Source organism: Salvelinus fontinalis, chromosome 11 (assembly GCF_029448725.1).
Source record: "Salvelinus fontinalis isolate EN_2023a chromosome 11, ASM2944872v1, whole genome shotgun sequence".
Classification (NCBI taxonomy): Eukaryota; Metazoa; Chordata; class Actinopteri; order Salmoniformes; family Salmonidae; genus Salvelinus; species Salvelinus fontinalis.
This window is the reverse complement of record NC_074675.1, coordinates 32,327,608-32,350,703: the sequence shown is the minus strand read 5'-3', so window position 1 is coordinate 32,350,703 and position 23,096 is coordinate 32,327,608. Positions and strand designations below refer to the sequence as shown.

General features: G+C 45.1%; 1 protein-coding gene across 1 annotated transcript in view; it reads left to right on the top strand.

Annotated features, from left to right (window-relative positions):
- Window positions 1–892: 892 nt before the first annotated feature.
- Window positions 893–23,096, top strand: part of LOC129865554 (adenylate cyclase type 4-like) — a 31,915-nt gene continuing 9,711 nt past the window's right edge. Inside the window, exons 1-19 of the mRNA XM_055938429.1 lie at window positions 893–5,002; window positions 5,383–5,485; window positions 5,928–6,125; window positions 6,444–6,605; window positions 8,230–8,379; window positions 8,628–8,764; window positions 9,459–9,570; window positions 10,683–10,810; window positions 11,206–11,364; window positions 11,688–11,847; window positions 13,640–13,816; window positions 16,571–16,602; window positions 16,694–16,753; window positions 16,849–16,912; window positions 18,473–18,570; window positions 18,877–18,961; window positions 19,419–19,556; window positions 19,668–19,748; window positions 19,986–20,161. Of these exons, the coding sequence (XP_055794404.1) occupies window positions 4,101–5,002; window positions 5,383–5,485; window positions 5,928–6,125; window positions 6,444–6,605; window positions 8,230–8,379; window positions 8,628–8,764; window positions 9,459–9,570; window positions 10,683–10,810; window positions 11,206–11,364; window positions 11,688–11,847; window positions 13,640–13,816; window positions 16,571–16,602; window positions 16,694–16,753; window positions 16,849–16,912; window positions 18,473–18,570; window positions 18,877–18,961; window positions 19,419–19,556; window positions 19,668–19,748; window positions 19,986–20,161 (3,122 nt within the window). The 5' untranslated portion in view covers window positions 893–4,100. The remainder of the gene's footprint in view (window positions 5,003–5,382; window positions 5,486–5,927; window positions 6,126–6,443; window positions 6,606–8,229; window positions 8,380–8,627; window positions 8,765–9,458; window positions 9,571–10,682; window positions 10,811–11,205; window positions 11,365–11,687; window positions 11,848–13,639; window positions 13,817–16,570; window positions 16,603–16,693; window positions 16,754–16,848; window positions 16,913–18,472; window positions 18,571–18,876; window positions 18,962–19,418; window positions 19,557–19,667; window positions 19,749–19,985; window positions 20,162–23,096) is intronic.

Below are 23,096 nucleotides of genomic sequence, written 5' to 3'. Positions count from 1 at the left end.
TATAAATACACAAGGTAATGGGAGACACCTGGTGGGGGTTGGAGACAATCACAAGACAGGTGAAATATCTTTATTTTAACCAGGCAGGTCATTTTCAGGTCCTTTTAACTGCCTTTTTCCGTGGTAGAACAACAGATTTTTACATTGTCAGCTCGGGATTTGATCTTGCAAGTCCAACGCTCTCACCACTAGGTTACCTGCCGCCCCATAAAATCACAATGTGAAACAATTAAATGTACATTTAAGGAGAATTCACCTGACAATACATTTGTTTCTGACATGCAAGAAAAAAAGTCTCTGGGGCATAAATTCTATTCTAGACATTTTATTACGTAGTTCCTGATGTCAAACAATCGAAACATCAATGGAACCCATAGCTGTATGATATTGCATCCATGATTGAAAGCCCCACTCTGTATTTTCAACCATAATTTCAAGTCTAGGACAAACAAGTCTCTTTAAGCATTAGATTCTAGTCTATTCTCTCTAATCTAGTCTATTCTACTCTACTCTATTCTAGTCTATTCTACTCTAATCTAGTCTATTCTATTCTACTCTACTCTACTCTATTCTGGTCTATTCTAGTCTATTCTAGTCTATTCTGTACATTTCATTATGCACTAAAGCTTGTGGTGATCTAGGACTGGTTTGTCAAGTTCAGGTGAGGAAAAAGAGAACCCGCCAACTATTTTTGGAACATTCCTAAAGAATAGGCAACACACACACACACACACACACACACACACACACACACACACACACACACACACACACACACACACACACACACACACACTCGCACACACACACACACACACACACACACACACACACACACACACACACACACACACACACACACACACACACACACACACAGAGACTCTCGACAGACAGAGGGAGAGAAAGAGATCGAGGTGAGGGTATCATGGTTTCTGGCTTTAATAATGTACCGATGTTAAGAAACTGCTGGCATATTTTTAACAGTGGATTATTTCAAGAGATATACTTACTTTATAACTTTACCTATACTTACTAGTATTTATGGGTTCAATCTGATTGGAGAATAACCTCCTTTCATCTCTTTGTGATTGCATAAGCTAGACAAGAGACCAGATAAGGATCCTCTCCATCAAGATATAGAGGTAACACTTTATTATAACTGTCATGTGTATGACTTTATACATGCAGCTGTTTAAAAAAAATATTATATCACTTTTGGGTACCGTACTGTAACAGATTTCCATTAAAATGGCCAAAAATAGCTCTTTAGCTATTTCTAAAGCAATAATTTGCTTGGACTGTCTGGGAGGTGAAAACTGAAAACGAGCTTTTATTGGCAGATAGGTTTGGAACTCTCTTTGTTATTGTTCTGTTAACCAATTTACTGCTTTATGATGTCACAATGGAAAGCCGAAACTCCTCTCTTCCTTTGCCATCACTCTCTCCTCTTTCTCCCTCCTTCTCTTCCCTTCCTTTCTCCCTCCTCTCTCTCCTCTCCCCTTGCACTCCCTCTCCCCATGCCCTCTTATCCCCGCATTCTCTCCTTCCTCTCTCACGTCTCTCCCCTTGCCCTCCCTCTCTCCCTTCCGTCTCTTTCGTTCATCTATGTTTACCTCAGTGTATTTGCATAGCTGGCGCAGGGACTTTTCATTGTAACACACATGCGCACTTGTCTGTGGACACATAAGTTGCGTCCTAAATGGTAACCTATTCCCTTTATAGTACACTACTTTTGACCAGGGCCTATTTGGGATTCAACCATACACACACACACACACACACACACACACACACACACACACACACACACACACACACACACACACACACACACACACACACACACACACACACACACACACACACACACACACACACACACACACACACACACACTTATTTTCCTAAAGCCCCACTCTGCAATTTTTTGAGCAGTATATCTCATTGAATATCATTTATAAATTCCTCATGCGTTATAGCTCAATTAAATTTGAGAGTGGATACATTTCCCTAGTGTCATACCTCAGTTTTATAGCAAACCAAGAGCAGGCTGCTGTTTTGTTCTTGTTCAAATGACATATTGTGGCTTTAAATCATGGATGTGATATTATACAGCTGTGAATTCAATTGATGTTAAAAGGATCGTGGTTTCAGTTCAGATGTGTTGATGTATGTTGGGTTTCAAATCAGTCGAACAGATAGAAAGAGAAGGAAAGAGCGAAAGGGTAGAGGAGGTGGAGGAGGAAAACAGAAAAAGGTCATAAAAAAAGGAGGATAGGAAAATGAGAGATGGACCTGTGAGCGATACAGAGAGCAACAGAGAGGAAGAAGGAGGGAGAGAGAGAAAAAGAGAGGGGGGAGAGCAAGCAACAGTCAGCCAGACTAACATAAAACAACTCGAAAAACAAGGTAGGTTACTGGTTTCGACTTTAACTTTTTGTTTTGTTACTGATAGCTGTGATTTTTGTATCAAAGTAATTCAACCGTGTGTGCTATCTTCCTACACTCTTAGAAAAAAGGGTTCCGAAAGGGTTCTTCAGCTGTCCCCATAGGAGAACCTTGGAAATTGTTTCCTCTGTGAAAAGGGTTCTTCATGGAACCTTAAAGGGTTCTACCTGGAAGAAAAAAGGGGTTATTCAAAGGGATCTCGTATGGGGACAGCCAAAGAACCATTTTAGGTTCTAGATAGCACCTTTTTTTTAAAGAATGTAGTGTAGCCTAGTGTCACAACACTAATAACTGAGACTGGGAGATTCAGATAAACAATCTTAATTTGAGCCAGTTTGCAACAGCAGGAAAAATAATCCTGCAGCAACAGGAAATGTGAATGTTTATGTGGATTATAATGAATGAGCATTTTTTGTAGGGGTTGATGTATCTTTCGTAAATTCAGGGTGATCAAATTAAGATCCTTCATCTGTACCCATTTGTAAACAGTTATGTAGACCTAAATATTATTTGAAATGTGGAAATGCCGTTTTATTCATTTGTGTTACATATCATTTGAAATGCAGTTGAGTATAGTTTTTGTTCATTTGTTTAGAATTCTCCTCATTCACATATTGCTCTTTGAGATAGAGATAGAGAGAGAGAAGGAAGACATGAATGAGTGTCATGATAATTGCTAGGGTTGCGTCACTATCATGTCACAGACCAACAGGGAGGAGGACAGGGAGCGTCAGAACAGACATGGATTCAAATGCTATTTGAAATCTTTCACATACTTCAAGCATTTGCTCTAGCCTGCCTAGAGTGCAAGATGGGTGGGGTTTACAGATTTGGAACTAGTCTATTGGTCCAATACGGCTGGAAGGGTCAATCAAGCATGATTTAAAATGCTACTTGAACCCAGGTCTGCATTAGTGGAGTCATCAGTGGGTGTAGCAGGGTGGAGTTGCCCATAAACACTGATCTTGTGTCAGTTTTGCATTTCTGTACCTTATGAAAACTTCACCCCTGTCATCAGAGTGAATGAGGAAACACCTTCATCTAGCAGAACTTGTTTAACACAATAGGGAAATGACTGACTGGGAAACGTGTAATCTAACTGGCATTAAAAACCTGACTGACAGCAGTCAACCAAACAGCCTCATTTATTACTTGATTGAAGAAGAGAAAGGCTGTGTTTTGGACAGTAGTTGTTATGTCCTGGTTTAGCATAAGGGGTTAGTCTAACATTTTAGAAAATGTAAGCTTTCCAGTACAATTCTTTATTGGAGAAGAGAAAGGATTGTATTTAGGAAAGTGGTGGTTAGCCTTATGGCTTGGTTAGCATAAATAACAGGTGGTTAGCTTTAGCATATGTGGGTAGCATAAGTGGTAATAGAATTATGGTCTGGTTAGCAGTAGTGGTTAGCATGACTTAACACTGAGGATTATGTGTGGGTTTTGGAGTTACTTTTCATCTTTATCTGTTTTGACAGTGAAACATTCCTCCATTTCCACATGGACTTACAGTCTTCCAAGGAAACGACATTGTGCTTCTAGCATGTCTTAGAACTATCCAGACGACCTGAAGGGACTATACAATGACTTTGTCTTTTGTTTGTCCTTCCTTTCCCTGACAACAAGGACATAGAGATAAGCACTAAAGTACCATGCAAGACGACCCTGAGGGATACTTGGTGATTGGGGGAAACAGAACGGGAGACATCCACAGGACTGGTAGTGGGTTTGCTGGTGGGGGAGATGGGGGAGACAGGGGAGATGGGCAAGACACGAGCATGGAGCTGAAGGATTTGACCAGCAGCACAACAGACAATGAACATCCGATTGCAGAAGAAGATGAGGGCGGTGACATCGTAACGCAAAGGAAGGACATCACAGCAAAAATGAATGACATCAGGACTCAATGTGATGACTTCGGAGATGAGGTCAACGGTGATTCCGAGAGCCAATCAGCGCACAGTGAGCCTCGGGTCTACATAGAGGTGGGCGTGGCTAAGGTGGAGCTAGCCTCGGAACCACTCAAGGCCCAATCGTCTTTCCAAGAATCTCCGGAGTTCCCGTCCACTGCGAGCACTGGTAACCATGGCACTGACATTAAAACAGACACTTTGATGAATGACAGCACAAAATCCAGCAATGACTCTGATAATGATAGCGCTAAAACGACCACTGACACTTATGATAACTTAGATGAGAGCGGCAAAGTCAACGGTGAAGATTCTTCGCACAAAAAGAGTACTGATGCCTTTAAATTAAAAACAAACCCACACAATCACAACTCTGATCTGGCCATGATGGACTCCACAACAACCCTCTGCAGACGTAACCACGACAACTACACAACCCCCGACATCCCGTCCGACGACACTTCCACTTCCAGATCGGAAACTTCAGTCCCTCTCAACCAATCGGCCCCTGCGCCCGACATCACATGGGACGACACCCCGAACGTTAGGGAGGGGGGTGAAGGCGACGGTAGACCGCCCTCACAGAGGAGTGTAGCAGAGGGGGTGTGCTGCTGCTACAGAGCAGTACACAAGGCCTTCATAAGGTCTGTATGATTTTTACCTTTTAAAACTGTATTTTAATTATTTTAATTTATTTTGTAGGTATTTTGTACACTTTATTTTATTCAAACAGTAAAAAATCAAGGAGGGAGACGGACAAGTGGGAGAAACAGTGGACACAGGGATTGAACCCCTGTCTCCGGTGGAGAGTAGTACATGTGACTTAAGCCGTGGAATGTTACCACGACACCACGGCTCTGCACTAAATATGCATTTTAAATGTGCATTGTTTGTTGCATAATTCCAGTGTGTGCTTATTCTTCACATTTGTGGAAACCGTCAATTGTATCAAATCATTTAGCCTTCAATGCTATTGATACCAATGTTATGTTGCCTTTATTGAAATAAACCCTTCTCTCATAAGGTGCCTAGAGGAGACACCAGCCATGCTCCCTGGACTGTTGCTGGCCATGGGCTTCTGTGTGGCTATCATCATCCTTATACCAACTACCGGAAGGCTGAAAGAGGTGGGGGGGATGTAGGGGATAGAGGGGGAGATGGAGGGGGAGATGGAAGGGTAGGGGGGAGGTAGAGGGGAAGGAGTATGGAGTATGGACTCTGGGGCTATAATCAATCTCATCCCAGCCACAAGCAGGGTGAGAGAGCTGGGGGGAAGGAGGATGTGTGGATGGTGTACCGTAGCCAGGGGTAAGAGCTAGGAGGATGGGGAGGTAAATTAAGGGTTGAGGTGCTGTTTAGGATTCTAGATATATTTATAATTGAATTAACAAACTATTAACCATTTTCAACCTTCTCAATTTTCCCTTCTCCCTTCTCTTCCCCCTCCTAAATTCCCCCCCCCCCCTTCTATCTCTCTCCCTTTCACACTCCCTCTCCAGAGTATCAGTGTGGTGTTTGTTGCGGTGTTTAACTCCCTCTCGCTCTCGCGCTCTCTCTCCCACTCTCCAGAACATCAGTGTCCATGTAGGGGCCCTGTCCGTGGTCTGTGTGGTACTGTGTTTGAGCACAGCCCTGCTGGTGGCCCTGCCCTGGCTGGCCGTGGTGAGGCGGTGTGGGGGAGCGCTGTCCCTTTGCCTCTGGGGGGCCCTGTATGTCACAGCTATAGTCTTCACCTTCACCGGAGGGCCCGTCACCGCATGGGAACAGGTCAGACAGGAGAAGGGGCCGGGTTGAGGGAAGGGTTGGAAGGGTAGGGGGTGGGGTGAGGAGCAGGTCAAAGATAGGGATGGGGGGGTGGAGAATTAGTGAGGGGGGAGGAGCAGGTCAAGGCCTGTATTCACAAAGCGTCTTAGTGTGCGTGTGCTGATCACTGATCAGGTCCTCCCTGTCCATGTAATCTTATTGATTATGATCTAAAAGGGAAAACTGATCCTAGATCAGCACTTCTTCTGAGACGTGGCTAGCTGTTAGCGAGAACTTTCTTTCACTGTCTCTCTCTCTTTCCCTCCCTTCCTCCCTTTACAGGTAGCGTTCTTCCTCTTCCTGTCTCTGTGTGTGTACACGGTGCTGCCCCTGTCCCTAGCCTGGGCTCTGATGGTGGGCATAGGGACCAGTGTGTCACACATCATCATCATCAGTGTCTACGTTCCCGTCACCAGGCCTAACACACCAGACCTGGCAGTGCAGGTAAAAGAAACATAGTAGCCCGCACGCACACACACACACACACACACACACACACACACACACACACACACACACACACACACACACACACACACACACACACACACACACACACACACACACACACACACACACACACACACACACACACACACACACACACGCACATAGATAGATAGAAACACCGACATAGACATAGATAGACACACGTAGACATACACTACCGTTCAAAAGTTTGGGATCACTTAGAAATGTCCTTATTTATGAAAGAAAATTTAAAAAATTGACCATTAATATAACATCAAATTGATCAGAAATACAGTGTAGACATTGTTAATGTTGAAAATGACTATTGTAGCTGGAAACGGCAGATTTTTTATGGAATATCTACATAGGAGTACAGAGGCCCATTATCAGCAACCATCACTCCTGTGTTCCAATGGCACGTTGTGTTAGCTAATCCAAGTTTATAATTTTAAAAGGCTAAACGATCATTAGAAAACCCTTTTGCAATTATGTTAGCACAGCTGAAAACTGTTGATCTGATTAAAGAAGCAATGAAACTGGCCTTCTTTAGACTAGTTCTGGAGCATCAGCATTTGTGGGTTCAATTACAGGCTCAAAATGGTCAGAAACAAATAACTTTCTTTTGAAACTCGTCAGTCTATTCTTGTTCTGAGAAGTGAAGGCTATTCCATGCGAGAAATTGCCAATGGACAAAAAATATGCTTTCCTTTCAAAAACAAGGACATTTCCTTAGTGACCCCAAACTTTTGAACGGTAGTGTAGATAGACACACACATAAACATAGATAGACACACAAACACACACATAGATAGACACGCACACACACATAGATAGACACAGACACACAGAAACCCTATTCACACTATTGTGCCGACGCAAATCAGATATTTTCTTTATATATTGTCATTGTGGATTTGGTTCCGGCAACTTTAAGGGTTGTGTACCCATGAAGCCCAGCACAGTAGAACTTGGCTTGTCTCAGCTCGGTGCCGTGGTATGAAAGAAACACCCACACTAAATGTGCTGCAAATGGAAAGGTCACAGGCAAACTCTTGCAAATGAGTTGCAGAGAACGGAAGAATGAATTACAGTAAGCACACAGACACAAACACAGACACACTCACATTTGCATCGTCTGATAGCATCCCTATTCAAATTCGCCAGGACATGTGTACGCTAGCACAGTCCACAACACACTGTTTCCTATGTTGTTTGTGTGTCTAAGTTCAGCTTGGTACGACATGGCGGTTCTGTCGTTTTACTGAACAATGATAAGTAAGAACCCCACCTGCTATGCTGCTGTGCCCGTTCTGCCTTTGTTTCCCCCATCCCTCTATCTCTCTCTCCTTATCCTCTCTCCCTGTCGACCTGCCTGCTCTATCTTTCTCACTCTCCCTCCCTCCATTTCCTACTCTCTCATCTACTCACCCAACCCCCCCCTCTACCCCCCCCCCCCCCCCCCCTTTCCTCCCTCTCGCCACTCCCTCATTGCAAATAAGAATTTGATCTTAATTGACTTGCCTTGGTTAAATGTTTTTTTTTTAATATAAAAACGTCTCTCTCTCTCCCCCTCCTCCCCGCTCTCCCTCCCTGACAGCTGGTGGCCAATGCTGTGTTGTTTTTGTGTGTGAACTGTGTGGGAGTTTTTCACCTGTGGCTGACTGAGCATGCCCACAGGAAGTCCAGTAAGAAGAAAGAGAGGTTCAGCGCCATGCGCTCCCAGAGGGACATGCAAAAACACCAGCAGGTAGCTGAATCAATTCAACTTGTTCAGTTCAATTCGGTTCAGTTCAACTCGACTCAATAAAATTCTATAGTCCTATTAATCAATCCCCTCAGAGCCCATCAAAGGGCATCCTCTTCCAAGAGAGCTTTCAGTCATAGATGCCCACCTTTATGACCTGCATGCAAACAGTCCGCTACTGTAAGTCAATAGTTTGATCATTTAATCAATGAACACACAAACCCTCCTCATGCCCCTCCCCTTGACAACAGGAGCACCTCCTCCTGTCTGTGTTGCCACGATATATCGCTATGGAGCTGAAGACAGAGATCATCAAACGACTGTCGGAGAATAAAGAGAAAGGACAGAACTTTCACAGTCTGTACATCCGGCAACACAAAGATGTCAGGTGAGGAAACGTGCGCTTATACACACAACACAATGGATAACATGACTGTTAAATAGCCATCACTAGCTGGCTTCCACCCAGTTACGCAACCCTGCACCTTAGAGGCTGCTGCCCTAAATATATATAGACTTGGAATAAATGGCCACTTTAGAATTGAACACTCCTCACTTTAGTAATGTTTAAATAACGTTTACATATTGCTTTACTCATCTCATATGTATATACTGTGTTCTATTCTACTGTATTTTAGTCAATGCCACTCCGACATTGCTCAATGTAATATTTATATATTTCTTAATTCCATTCTTTTACTTTTAGATGTGTGTGTATCATTGTGAATTGTTAGATACTACTGCATTGCTGGAGCTGGGAACACAAGTATTTCGCTACATCTGCAATAACATCTGCCAAATATGTGTATGTGACCAATCAAATTTGATTTGATGTGATGAATATAACCTTGTCTGAGACCTGGGCCAGGATTCATAAAGTGTCTCAGAGTCAGAATGCTGCTCTAGGAACAGTTTTGTCTTATATAATCATAATAAATAAGATTACACGGAAAGAGGGGGCCTGATCCTAGAGCCTGAGGACTTTTGTTAACTTCCTGGTTTTATCTGATAGGGATAAAGCAGACCTAGTCCAGGGTCTATACCTGGTCACTACCATCCCTGTTGTGTCCTTCATTCTCTAGTATTCTGTATGCTGACATTGTGGGGTTTACTAAGCTGGCCAGTACCTGTTCTCCTGAGGAGCTGGTGGGAGTCCTCAATAAGCTCTTCGGCAGGTTCGATGACATTGCCAAGGTGAGAGCTTCCCTTAACCAATCAGTCAGTCACCTTTCCCCTCACCTTGCCCTATGCTGGATGTATAGGTATAGAAATGTTTTGGCTAGCTAGAGAGTCTCTCAACACAATATCTCAACTACAGGTCAATGGATCCTTATGATGTAGTGCACATTTACTGAGGCAACTTGACTATTATTGTCTATCTCTCTCTCCTCCCTCTTCTCTCCCTATACCCATCCACCCTTCTCCCCCTGTCTCTCTCTCCTCCCTCCTCTCTCCCTATACCCATCCACCCTTCTCCCCCTCTCTCTCTCCTTCCTTCTCTCTCCCTATACCCATCCACCCTTCTCCCCCTCTCTCTCTCCTCCCTCTTCTCTCCCTATACCCATCCACCCTTCTCCCTCTCTCTCTCAACTCCCTCCTCTCTCCCTATACCCATCCACCCTTCTCCCCCTCTCTCTCTCCTCCCTCTTCTCTCCCTATACCCATCCACCCTTCTCCCTCTCTCTCTCTCCTCCCTCCTCTCTCCCTATACCCATCCACCCTTCTCCCCCTCTCTCTCTCTCCTCCCTCCTCGCTCCCTATACCCATCCACCCTTCTCCCCCTCTCTCTCTCTCCTCCCTCCTCGCTCCCTATACCCATCCACCCTTCTCCCTCTCTCTCTCTCCTCCCTCCTCTCTCCCTATACCCATCCACCCTTCTCCCCCTCTCTCTCTCTCCTCCCTCCTCTCTCCCTATACCCATCCACCCTTCTCCCCCTCTCTCTCTCTCCTTCCTCCTCTCTCCCTATACCATCCACCCTTCTCCCCCTCTCTCTCTCTCCTCCCCCCTGTCTCCCTATACCCATCCACCCTTCTCCCCCCCTCTCTCTCTCCTCTCTCCTCCCTCCTCTCTCCCTATACCCATCCACCCTTCTCCCCCCTTCTCTCTCCTCCCTCCTCTCTCCCTATACCCATCCACCCTTCTCCCCCTCTCTCTCTCTCCTCCCCCCTCTCTCCCTATACCCATCCACCCTTCTCCCCCCCTCTCTCTCTCCTCGCTCCCTATACCCATCCACCCTTCTCCCCCTCTCTCCTCCCCCCTCTCTCCCTATACCCATCCACCCTTCTCCCCCCCTCTCTCTCTCCAGAAGAACGAGTGTTTGCGCATAAAGATCCTGGGTGATTGTTACTATTGTGTGTCGGGTCTGCCAGACCCCATCCCAGCCCACGCCAGGAACTGTGTTCAGATGGGACTCGACATGTGCACGGCTATCAAGTCAGTCTGCCAATCAATCAATCGATAATTCAATCACTGCTCTCCATCACCACTCATATATAGGTCTCTCCTTTATCTGTATCTAACTGTCATCCAATATGTGTCAATCAACTCCATGTGTATCACCTCTGAGAATCACTTTAGTGAATTGCTTATACAGATTGTTATAGAAAGGTATATCATTTTATGATAACATGTCAATATTTAAATTATTAATCTCAATCACATGTGCTTATCTACTTTATTAAATTTAGACATATTTCTGACATATCACCTTATGATGCTGCCATAAATATGATTTCATGCAAAAATAGTTGAACATAATCTGTATGACATTGGTTTGAGGTCCTGGCTGATTGTTGTAACCATGGTTATAACCATGTCATGTCCTGTAGTAAACTACGGGAGGCTACTGGTGTGGAGATCAGTATGAGAGTGGGTGTGCACTCCGGCAACGTTCTCTGTGGCGTGATTGGTCTACAGAAGTGGCAGTACGACGTCTGGTCACATGACGTGACCCTGGCCAACCATATGGAGTCTGGGGGCATGCCAGGGTAAGGAACCAGGAAATGCCATGTGCTTGTGTTATAATCTGTGTTATAAACTGTTATAAATGTGTAATAAGATGACATACATGTGTTATAAACTATTGTAAATGTGTAATAGATGTGTTATACATGTGTTATTATGTTTGTGTGTGATATCTTTACGCAAATATGCTTTCTGCAAGTGTGTGTTCAGGAGGCAGGGCACAATTTAACAGTTAATTCAGATAGAAACACCTTACGTAAAACAAATATGATTGTTTGCCATGCAGAATAAGGAATTGTGCCTGTTCTATTCATTACATTTCTACTTGCAATGTTTCCCACCCAAGGCGTGTCCACATCACAGAGGAGACACTGGGACACTTAGCTGGGGTGTACCAAATGGAGGACACTGACGGGGGAAGCCGGGATGCTCTGCTAAAGGGGAGGAAAACCTACCTGGTGATCGACCCCCATAAGGAAGACACCACCTCTAAGAGGAAGGAAAAGGTGTGTGCAATGTGCATGTTTTAGAAAGCCTGTCCTTGTATCTCTGTGTGTGTGTGTATGTACGCGTTTAAATTCTCTTAGATGCCTGCACCTGTACAAAAATGATGTGTGTGTACATGTTTCAGCATGCGTGTGTGTGCATGCATCACTGATGTGTGTGCGTGGCTGTGTGTGTGTGTGTGTGTGTTTGTGTGCGTGCGTGCATACCTGACGTTTGTGTGTGTGTGTGTGTGTGTGCAGTGTGATTAAATCATTAAGACACACAAATGACTGGAGGGAGCCAGAGATCAAGCCTAACCAGAAGAAAAAATACCTGTTCCCGACTCTCTTCCTCCTGTTGCTGCGGGGCTTCGCGGATTCTGCTGTTACGTTCCTAATAGGCTACACCAGGGGTCGGCAACCTTTTCCATTTGGAGTGGCAATTTATCTTACCATTTCTACCAATCTGTGTGCCAGTTATGATTTTTATATGCACATTTTCATTGAACAGTTCAATTTAATTTATAACAAAGTCTTCATATCTCAAAATCTAAATTCTGAAAGTAACTTCTATTGCCATTTCCAACTATGTAAAATAGTCTACATAAAGCCAACAAATAAAAACATTGCCACCTGCAGGTAGAAAATATCCCGATAAAAATAAATATCCTATAAATCACATTGGCTCAGCCTGGCCTGCCTGCAAGGAACTTGAAATGTTGTATCAACAACTAACTGGGGTTGAAGCTCTGCCAGCAAACTTGCAACATTGTATGAAATATTCTGGGTTCTCAGAGTTTCCACTCCAGTGAGCTCCAGAGAGACATAGCTGTAGGGTATTTGCGCAAGAGAGAAGTAATCAGTCAGGCCTATTTTATGAGGTTTCCACCGGATCAGAGCATTACATTTTTTCTCCCCATTTCACTCTATCGAAAGAGAGCTGGAAAGATTTTTCAAATAGGCTTCATTGATGAACTATTGTCATTTTCAATGGATGTAAAAACAGACTTTGTTGACTTGCTGTTTGAGGTGAAGAAAAAATTACTTTGAGAAGTTCCACAATGGTGGTGAGTTAAGACAATCAGAAATACTATCAGATCCCCAAATGGGCACATTTATAGGCCTACATTTGTGCGCGGGCCAGGTAGCCTAGCCTATAATCAGGTGTGTGTCCTTACTCGACATTGACAGGGGGGCTAAAAACAAACGACAATGAATAAATTGTCAATTCCTAAATGGATGAATTAAACAAAAACGTGTTCTTTACAAGTGTAACCCAAAGGTTGTGCAGTCCGCAAACAACGTGTCCACTCCGACAATGAGAACGGTAATAATAATATATTGAATTTATGAACAGAAATTACCATAACCAAACAAACATTGATGGGTCCCGTGTGGTCCTGTGTGGCTCAGTTGGTAGAGCATGGCGCTTGCAACGCCAGGGTTGTGGGTTCATTCCCCACGGGGGGACCAGGATGAATATGTATGAACTTTCCAATTTGTAAGTCGCTCGGGATAAGAGCGTCTGCTAAATGACTTAAATGTAAATGTAATTGATGGTAATAAACGGTAAATGTACTACTGGTGATACTGGTGTGCCATCCCCGCGGCCTCCAATGGATTAGTCCACTGAGACAGGCGTGAATCAGACAGGTGCCTCATGTGCCAAAAAAATACATATATACAGTATATATTTTAGACTGTTCGGCTAATAACATTTCTGTCGACGAACAGCCTATCGACCAAACAATCAACCAGTCGACTAAATGGGGTCAGCCCTAGTGTGCATGCCTGATGTTTGCATGTGTTCCAGACAAACGTCCTGACGGTCAGTGGTCATAGGCAGCGAGCCTCAGTGAGGATGTCTCAGTACCTGCAGTCCTGGCAGACCATCTGTCCATTCTCTGACCTCAGCAACCCTGAGGCCACACCCACCCAGCTGCCAATCAACCCGACCTGCGCCAGCACGAACCAATCACAGCCATCCGCAGTGAGTAATGTACCTGTTGAACCCGCCTACCTTCTCTGTTCACTCAGACACGTATACACACACACACTCAGCGCTGATCCACACGTATGCCATTCACACACAATCATGCCAACATGCATGACAAACTTTAACAAACACACACCCCATATCCCATCCCACCCACTCATATTCCTAAGTAAGTAACATACCAGGGTCATAACATACCAGGGCACCAAGTGGAAGTAAATTTACCTGGACTTGTCCAACAAGAAACACACATTTTAAAACGTTTACCATTGTGTGCCCTACTGAACATGACCCTGTTAGTCTCTTCTACCTTCTCCTATTACACACACATGCATGACATACTTTCACAACTACAGACACCCTAAATCTTTCTCCCACTCATTCTTATGCCTTTCATGAACATATTGCCTTAGCAATCCTAACAATGTTCACAAAATTATTTTTTCTCTCTTTTTTCTCTTCTGTCAATCTTTCAATATTGGCAGAGTTAATCTTATTTATTCAGAGTGAACTCGAACATTGTGTGTGTGTGTGTGTTACATTTGTGTTACAATCAGAGGGGAAAAAAACTCTAGACCACCTTTACGAAACACACAGAGACGCGTACAAAGCTCTCCCTCGCCCTCCATTTGGCAAATCTGACCATAACTCTACCCTCCTGATTCCTGCTTACACGAAAAAACTAAAGCAGGAAGTACCAGTTACTCGCACAATACGGAAGTGGTCAGATGATGCAGATGCTAAGCTACAGGACTGGTTTGCTAGCACACACTGGAATATGTTCCGGGATTCTTCCGATGGCATTGAGGAGTATACTGGCTTCATCAATTAGTGCATTGATGACGTCGTCCCCACAGGGACCGTACGACATACCCCAACCAGAAGCCATGGATTACAGGCAACATCCGCACTGAGCTAAAGGGTAGAGCTGCCGCTTTCAAGGAGCGGGACTCTAACCCGGACGCTTATAAGAAATCCCGCTATCCCCTCCAACGAACCATCAAACAGGCAAAGCGTCAATACAGGACTAAGATTGAATCGTACATCATCAGCCGCGAGCTTCCCAGTGACACGTGCCTACCAGACGAGCTAAATAACTTCTATGCTCGCTTCGAGGCAAGCAACACTGAAGCATGCATGTGAGCACCAGGTGTTCCGGACGACTGTGAGATCAAGCTCTCCATAGCCGATGTGAGGAAGACCTTTAAAAACAGGTCAACATTCACAAGGCCGCAGGGCCAGATGGATTACCAGGACGTGTACTGCGAGCATGCGCTGACCAACTGGCAAGTGTCTTCACTGACATTTTCAACCTTTCCCTGACCGAGTCTGTAATACCAACATCTTTCAAGCAGACCCCCATAGTCCCTGTGCCCAAGAACACCAAAGTTACCTACTGAAATGACTACCGACCTGTAGCACTCACGTCTGTAGCCATGAAGTGCTTTGAAAGGCTGGTTATGGCTCACGTCAACAACATTCCCAGAAACCCTAGACCCACTCCAATTTGCATAGCTCCCCAACAGATCCACAGATGACGCAATCTCTATTGCACTCCACACTGCCCTTTCCCACCTGGACAAAAGGAACACCTACGAGAGAATGCTATTCATTGACTACAACTCAGCGTTCAACACCATAGTGCCCTCAAAGTTCATCACTAAGCAAAGGACCCTGGGGCTCCCTGTTTACCCATGACTGCATGTCCAAGCATGACCAACACTATCATTAAGTTTAACGACGACACAACAGTGGTAGGCCTCATCACCGACAATGATGAGACAGCCTATAGGGAGAAGGTCAGAGGCCTGGTAGTGTGGTGCCAAGATAACAACCTCTCCCTCGACGTGATCAATACAAAGGAGATGATCGTAGAATACAGGTAAAGGAGGACCAAGCACGCCCCCATTCTCATCGACGGGCCTGTAGTGGAGCAGGTTGAGAGCTTCAAGTTCCTTGGTGTCCACATCACCAACAAACTATCATGGTCCAAACACACCAAGACAGTCGTGAAGAGGGCACAACAACACCTTTCCCCCCTCAGGAGACTGAAAAGATTTGGCATAGGTCCTCAGATCCTCAAAAGGTTTGACAGCTGCCCCATCGGGAACATATTGACTGGTTGCATCACCACCTGGTATGGGAACTGCTCGGTCTCCGACCACAAGGCACTACGGAGGGTAGTGCGTACGGCCCAGTACATCACTGGGACCAAGCTTCCTGCCATCCAGGACCTCTATACTAGGCGCTGTCAGAGGAAGGCCCTAAAAAATGTCAAAGACTCCAGCCACCCTAGTCATAGAATGTTCTCTCTGCTACCGCACGGCAAGCGCTACCGAAGCGCCAAGTCTAGGTTCAAAAGGTTTCTTAACAGCTTCTACCCCAAGCCATAAGACTCCTGAACAGCTAATCAAATGGCTACCCGGACTTCTTGCATTGACCAACCCCCCCCCCCCCAACCTGTGCCCCCTCACATTGACTCTGTACCGGTACCCCCTGTATATAGCCTCCCTACTGGTTTTTAATTTGTCTATTTTTTTCTTTTTAGTGTATTTTACTTCAGTTTATTTTAGTTCAACTTTCTTAGTTATTTTTCTTAAAACTTCATTGTTGGTTAAAGGCTAGTAAGTAAGCATTTCACTGTAAGGTCTACACCTGTTGTATTCGGCACATGTGACAAATAATATTTGATTTGTTTGTGTGTGTTTTGTTGACTGTGTGGGTGTGTGTGTGTGTGTTTGTTTGTAGGATAGACCACCTACTCAGACCGATTCCAGCAGGTTAACCAGCTTTTCTATTTTACTTTGAATTATTTTCCAATTGTTGTATAAGTGTAATTTTAAATAATTAATCAAAATAATCCCCCCTTAGTTCCAGTCCGGTCCTGGACGATGGCATAAGAGGGTCGTTAGATACTATTGACGCTGCAGAGTAAGTGTTTTTCCATAGCTGTAAGATCTTTCTGTTGTTTTCTGTTATTTTCTCTACTATCTGTCTCCTCTCTTCTCTTATTCTATCTATCACAGGCGGAGAGAAAAGAAGCTGAACTGCATCACGCTGTTATTCAATGACCTAAAGCTGGAGAAACAGGTGGGAGTTTTTATGCTGCCGTTTTTCATTTGCTGTGTAATAGTTATGTTTTGTGACATGTCTGTGTGTTAGATTTGTCTTTTGAAGTGTGGTGTTAATGTCTGTGTTGTATGTTGTGATCGGTCTGGTATAACAGTGCACTCCTAAAAATAAGTCTGCTTTACGGTTCTATATAGAACCCACAAATGATTTGTTTATCCAATCGTTTGGTTATTGTATGAGGATCAATTTAGACAAAATGCTGACTGTACAATTTAGCTATCTGACAAAAATGATATTGCCAGAGCTGTTTTATCAAGCTAGCGAGCAACGAGCTAACCAAGCTAGCAACGAACTAAGCTAGCAAGTACAGTTCATAATGAACAATCTCAGTTGAAACTGGTTAAGGAGAGGTCTAATTAATTAGCTAATTAGTTAGCCTGCTTAGCGAGAACTTTTGAAGATGAAAATGTTTGATTTCTACAATTTCCAAAAGCTAACCAAACAAAAACATCATTACTTTTATGAGACATGTTTGTGCATTAGTAGCACAATTTGTAACTTATTTACATTACTTTTTACTTACACTTGTATGTTGACTCCATATTGATGTTGAGGTTTTAAGTTTTGGCAGACTTTTCTTAGCGGATGTACAATCATCACGAATTGAATTATGGGGCGTTTCCAGCCCCGAAGTGAACATAATTGTACACTCGCAAACTCCATTAATAAAAATGAGGGCTGAGGGGCTTATGTTGCAAACTTCCCTTGCTTGGCTAATCATTTGGACCGACGACAAATATGGCCACGGGGATTCCCCCAAGGTCATAAAGCGAGGATAAGTGGACGAGGGTGTGTCTTTTCTGAATTTAAAACGCAGCCCATGTCTGTTCCCTCAGCCCTATGTTTCCTCAGCCCCATGTTCCCTCAGTTCTAACTTCTAAACCAGGGGTTGTCAAACCAAATGAGAGGAAGAGCCATTTTCCAACTTCATGTCGTCACCAGTGGTTCAATATTTCAGTGGGTCCTAGGCCACACGAGTTGACACATTGGATCCAATCATTATATAAATGTATTGAGTAGATGCTGAGATCCATTTTTTTCTTCTTCAGGAAATGCAATGCGCGCAGCTGTAATATTGACAAAAGGTCAAGGTCATAGTGATTGAACATGTTCAGTAGGTCCCATATCCTTACATGAAATAATCAGCATTTTCTACATTATCACAATAAGCATTTGAGCCAATATTGTTCGGAATTGGTTCATTGGATCCCGAGGGAACATAGGGCTGAGGGAACATAGGGCTGAGGGAACATAGGGCTGAGAGAACATAGGGCTGAGAGAACATAGGGTGGACCCCCTTCTGTCAAACTTGACAGCTATATTAATGACATTTCCAAACCTATTATGACTGACTGTTGTATTAGTTCAGTGTATCTGATGTAATGGTGGTGTACCTGGTGTTGTGCCTAATTTATTAGTGGGGGTTATATCTGAGTTGTGTTTGGTATTATAGGGTTGTGTGTTGTCTGTGTAATGATATAGGCTCATGGCGTTGTCTGTTGTGTGTGTGTGTTGCAGTTTCGTCTCTCAGAGGTCAAAGGTCTACACCAGTCAGTAGGCTGCATGGCTCTCATCTTCGTGTCTCTGTTTACTGTCCAAATGCTCGTCTCCCAGAAGTGAGTATCCCGTGTGCGTGAGGTACAAAAACCTTTCAGCGCACATCATGCACACACAAAAACACAAACACATACTACTGTTTTGACGCAAATGCCAACATCACAACGCAAACTCATGCAAATGGAGCAGAGAACGGAAGACAAAAGGAATTTGCGTTTTGCACTTACTGTGAGCATCGACCGCAAACAACATCCAGATAAAAGGAGAGAGGGGGGTAGAGGTGTCGAGGGCCCTGAGGATCGAAATGGAGAGAAATTGAGAATTCATTTCATTGCTCTCGCTCTTTCTCTCATTCTCTCTCTCAGGAACTTTCACATGGCTGTGTCGTATGGTGTCACCTTCCCTGTTCTAGTGTTGCTTCTCTCTGTGGTCTGCACTGGATACCTTGAGGTAACACTACATTTACATTTTACATTTACATTTTAGTCATTTAGCAGACGCTCTTATCCAGAGCGACTTGCATACATTTTATTACATTTTCTTTTTTCTTTTTTTTTTACATTTCATTACATTTTACATACTGAGACAAGGATATCCCTACCGGCCAAACCCTCCCTAACCCGGACGACGCTATGCCAATTGTGCATCGCCCCACGGACCTCCCGGTTGCGGCCGGCTGCGACAGAGCCTGGGCGCGAACCCAGCCCAGCCTGGGCGCGAACCCAGAGACTCTGGTGGCGCAGCTAGCACTGCGATGCAGTGCCCTAGACCACTAGGGCACGGGCCCTAGACCACTGCGCCAAACCTAACCCTAACGACGGCTCAACCCCAGCGGCATGTTTCTCTTGGAACATTTCCACTGTTTGAGTGTTCTAACCAGATATTTTTTTTGTGTGGGTGTTTTTAGATATGGCGCTCTAAAATCCCTCTCAGTCTACAGTGGGTGACGTCGCTGTCGCAAGGAGTGGCCACAAGGCCGGCGGCACGTTTACTGCTGGTCTGCCTTTGTCTACTCATCACCTTGCTTATGGCCATACTAAACTTTGTGAGTCAGCACACACACACACATACACACAAATATATAAATCCACGTACACGGGCACAAACTTGGACAGATACACACACACTTTGACCCATTGTGTTTTTCACCCCCCAGTTCTTTCTACCTGGAAACGACTGTACCTCCAACTCGTACAACACGTCGCAACTACAGAACCTCAACCTGTACACCGTCCCTGTAAGTACCAATCAACCAATCAATCAAACTGCATTTGCATGTAGTGTAATGGATACACTTGTCACAGTGCATAAAACTACACTTGGGCCTATTATCGGTAATTAGTAATATAAATAAAATGTTCTCTTTCTCTTCTCTCCCTCTCTCCCATCTGTGTCTGTCTGTCTGTCTGTCTGTCTGTCTGTCTGTCTGTCTGTCTGTCTGTCTGTCCATATTCCCCCTCCCCTCTCCCTACAGTATTACCTGTACTGCTGCCTGCTGGCTATGCTAAGTGTGGTGGTGTTTGTGAGGACGTGCATGTCCATCAAGGTGTTGCTCCTCACACTGGCTGTAGTAGTCTACCTGTCTCTCTTCCTCTACGTCTACGCACCTCGCTCAGACTGTTACATGGCCCTGCTCTACAACGATACAAAGTGAGACTAACACACACACACACACACACACACATTGCTCTACGACGATACCAAGATAGACTGGATAATAGATAGTAACATGTACAGTTGAAGTCTGACGTTTACGTACACTTAGGTTGGAGTCATTAAATGTTGTTTTTCAACCACTCCACAGATTTCTTGTTAACAAACTATAGTTTACTTTGTGCATGACACAAGTCATTTTTCCAACAATTGTTTACAGACAGATTATTTCACTTATAATTCACTGTATCACAATTCCAGTGGGTCAGAAGTTTACAAACACTAAGTTGACTGTGCCTTTAAACAGCTTGGAAAATTCCAGAAAATTATGTTATGGCTTCAGAAGCTTCTGATAGGCTAATTGACATAATTTGAGTGTCGCGAGCGTCGTAGTGAGGAGACCAAGGCGCAGCGTGATTATAATACATCTTCCTTTTTAATAAAGACGAATACTGAACAAACTATACAAAATAACAAAAACGACCATGAACACTATAAGAAACGAGTGCAGACATGCAACATCACATCGACAATAACCCACAAACCAAACTGGAAAATGGCAGCCTAAATAGGATCCCCAATCAGAGACAACGATAAACAGCTGCCTCTGATTGGGAACCAATCTAGGCCACCATAGACCTACATATGCCTAGACTGCCCAGCGCCGCCTGCACTGCCCGTCTGCCCAGCGCCGCCTGCACTGCCCGTCTGCCCAGCGCCACCTGCACTGCCCGTCTGCCCAGCGCCGCCTGAGCTGCCCGTCTGCCCAGCGCCGCCTGCACTGCCCGTCTGCCCAGCGCCGTCTGAGCTGTCCGTCTGCCCAGCGCCGCCTGCACTGCCCGTCTGTCCCGAGCCTTCAAAGCCGCCCGTCTGTCCTGAGCCTTCAGAGCCGCCCGTCTGTCCTAAGCCTTCAGAGCCATCCGTCAGTCAGGAGCCGCTAGAGCCATCCGTCAGTCAGGAGCCGCTAGAGCTGTCCGTCAGTCAGAAGCTGCCAGAGCCGCCCGCCAGTCAGGAGCCGCTAGAGCCGTCCGTCAGTCAGGAGCCGCCAGAGCCGCCCACCAGACAGGAGCCGCCAGAGCCGCCCGCCAGTCAGTACCTGCCAGAGCCGCCAGCCAGCCAGGAGCTGCCAGAGCCGCCAGCCAGCCAGGAGCTGCCAGAGCCGCCAGCCAGCCAGGAGCTGCCAGAGCCGCCAGCCAGCCAGGACCTGCCAGAGCCGTCAGTCAGCCAGGAGCTGCCAGAGCCGTCAGTCAGCCAGGAGCTGCCAGAGCCGTCAGTCAGCCAGGAGCTGCCAGAGCTGAATGTCACGCCGGCGATGCCGGAATTGCTCCTCAGTCCGGATCTGCCCCTCAGTCCGGAGCTGCCCCTCAGTCCGGAGCTGCCCCTCAGTCCGGAGCTGCCCCTCTGTCCAGAGGCATCCATCAGTACAGTGGGGTTATTTTGTTATTTTGGAGGGTCGCCATTCTGAGGAGGCCACGGAAGCGGGGATTAACTATGGTGGGGTGGGGGCCACATCCAGCGCCAGAGCCGCCACCATGGACAGATGCACACCCCTCTCCTATAGGTTCAGGTTTTGCGGCCGGAGTCCGCACCTTGGGGGGGGGGGGGGGGGGGGGGTACTGTCACGTTCCTGACCTTATTTCCTTTGTTTAGTCCTTGTTTAGTTGGTCAGGACGTGAGCTGGGTGGGTATATTCTATGTTATGTGTTTCATTGGTTTAGGGTTGTCTAATTGGCCTGATATGGTTCTCAATCAGAGGCAGGTGTTTTACGTTGTCTCTGATTGGGAACCATATTAAGGTAGGCTGTTCTCACTGTTTGTTTGTGGGTGATTGTTCCTGTTCGTGCGTTATTTGTGTTTTATATATTCTCAAGTTCAGGACTGTAGCGTCGTTGGGTTTCGTTTTGTTCGTCTTAAAAAAAAATATTCAAATAAATATGGATACATACCACGCTGCGATTTGGTCCTCCTCTCCTTCAACCAACGACGAGAGTCGTTACAAAATATAAACACCATGGGACATCGCAGCCGTCATACCGCTCAGGGAGGAGACACGTTCTGTCACCTAGAGATGAACGTACTTTGGTGCGAAAAGTGCAAATGAATCCCAGAACAACAGCAAAGTACCTTGTGAAGATTCTGGAGGAAACAGTAAAACAAGTCCTATATCGACATAACCTGAAAGGCCGCTCAGCAAGGAAGAAGCCACTGCTCCAAAACCGCCATAAAAAAGCCAGACTACGGTTTGCTACTGCACATGGGGACAAAGATTGTACTTTTTGGAGAAATGTCCTCTGGTCTGATGAAACAGAAATAGAACTGTTTGGCCATAATGACCATCATTTTGTTTGGAGGAGAAAGGGCGAGCCTTGCAAGCCGAAGAACACCATCCCAACTGTGAAGCATGGGGGTGGCAGCATCATGTTGTGGGGGTGCTTTGCTGCAGGAGGGACTGGTGCACTTCACAAAATAGATGGCATCATGAGGCAGGAAAATTATGTGGAAATATTGAAGCAGCATCTCAAGACATCAGTAAAGAAGTTAAATCTTGGTCGCAAATGGGTCGTCCAAATGGAAAATGACCTCAAGCATACTTCCAAAGTTGTGGCAAAATGGCTTAAGTACAACAAAGTCAAGGTATTGGAGTGGCCATCACAAAGCCCTGACCTTAATCCCATAAAACATTTGTGGGCAGAACTGAAAAAGCATGTGCGAGCAAGGATGCCTACAAACCTGACTCAGTTACACCAGCTCTGTCAGAAGGAATGGGCCAAAATTCACCCAACTTATTGTGGGAAGCTTGTGGAAGGCTACCCGAAATGTTTGACCTAAGTTAAACAATTTTTAGGCAATGCTACCAAATACTAATTGAGTGTATGTAAACTTCTGACCCACTGGGAATGTGATGAAAGAAATAAAAGCTGAAATAAATCAT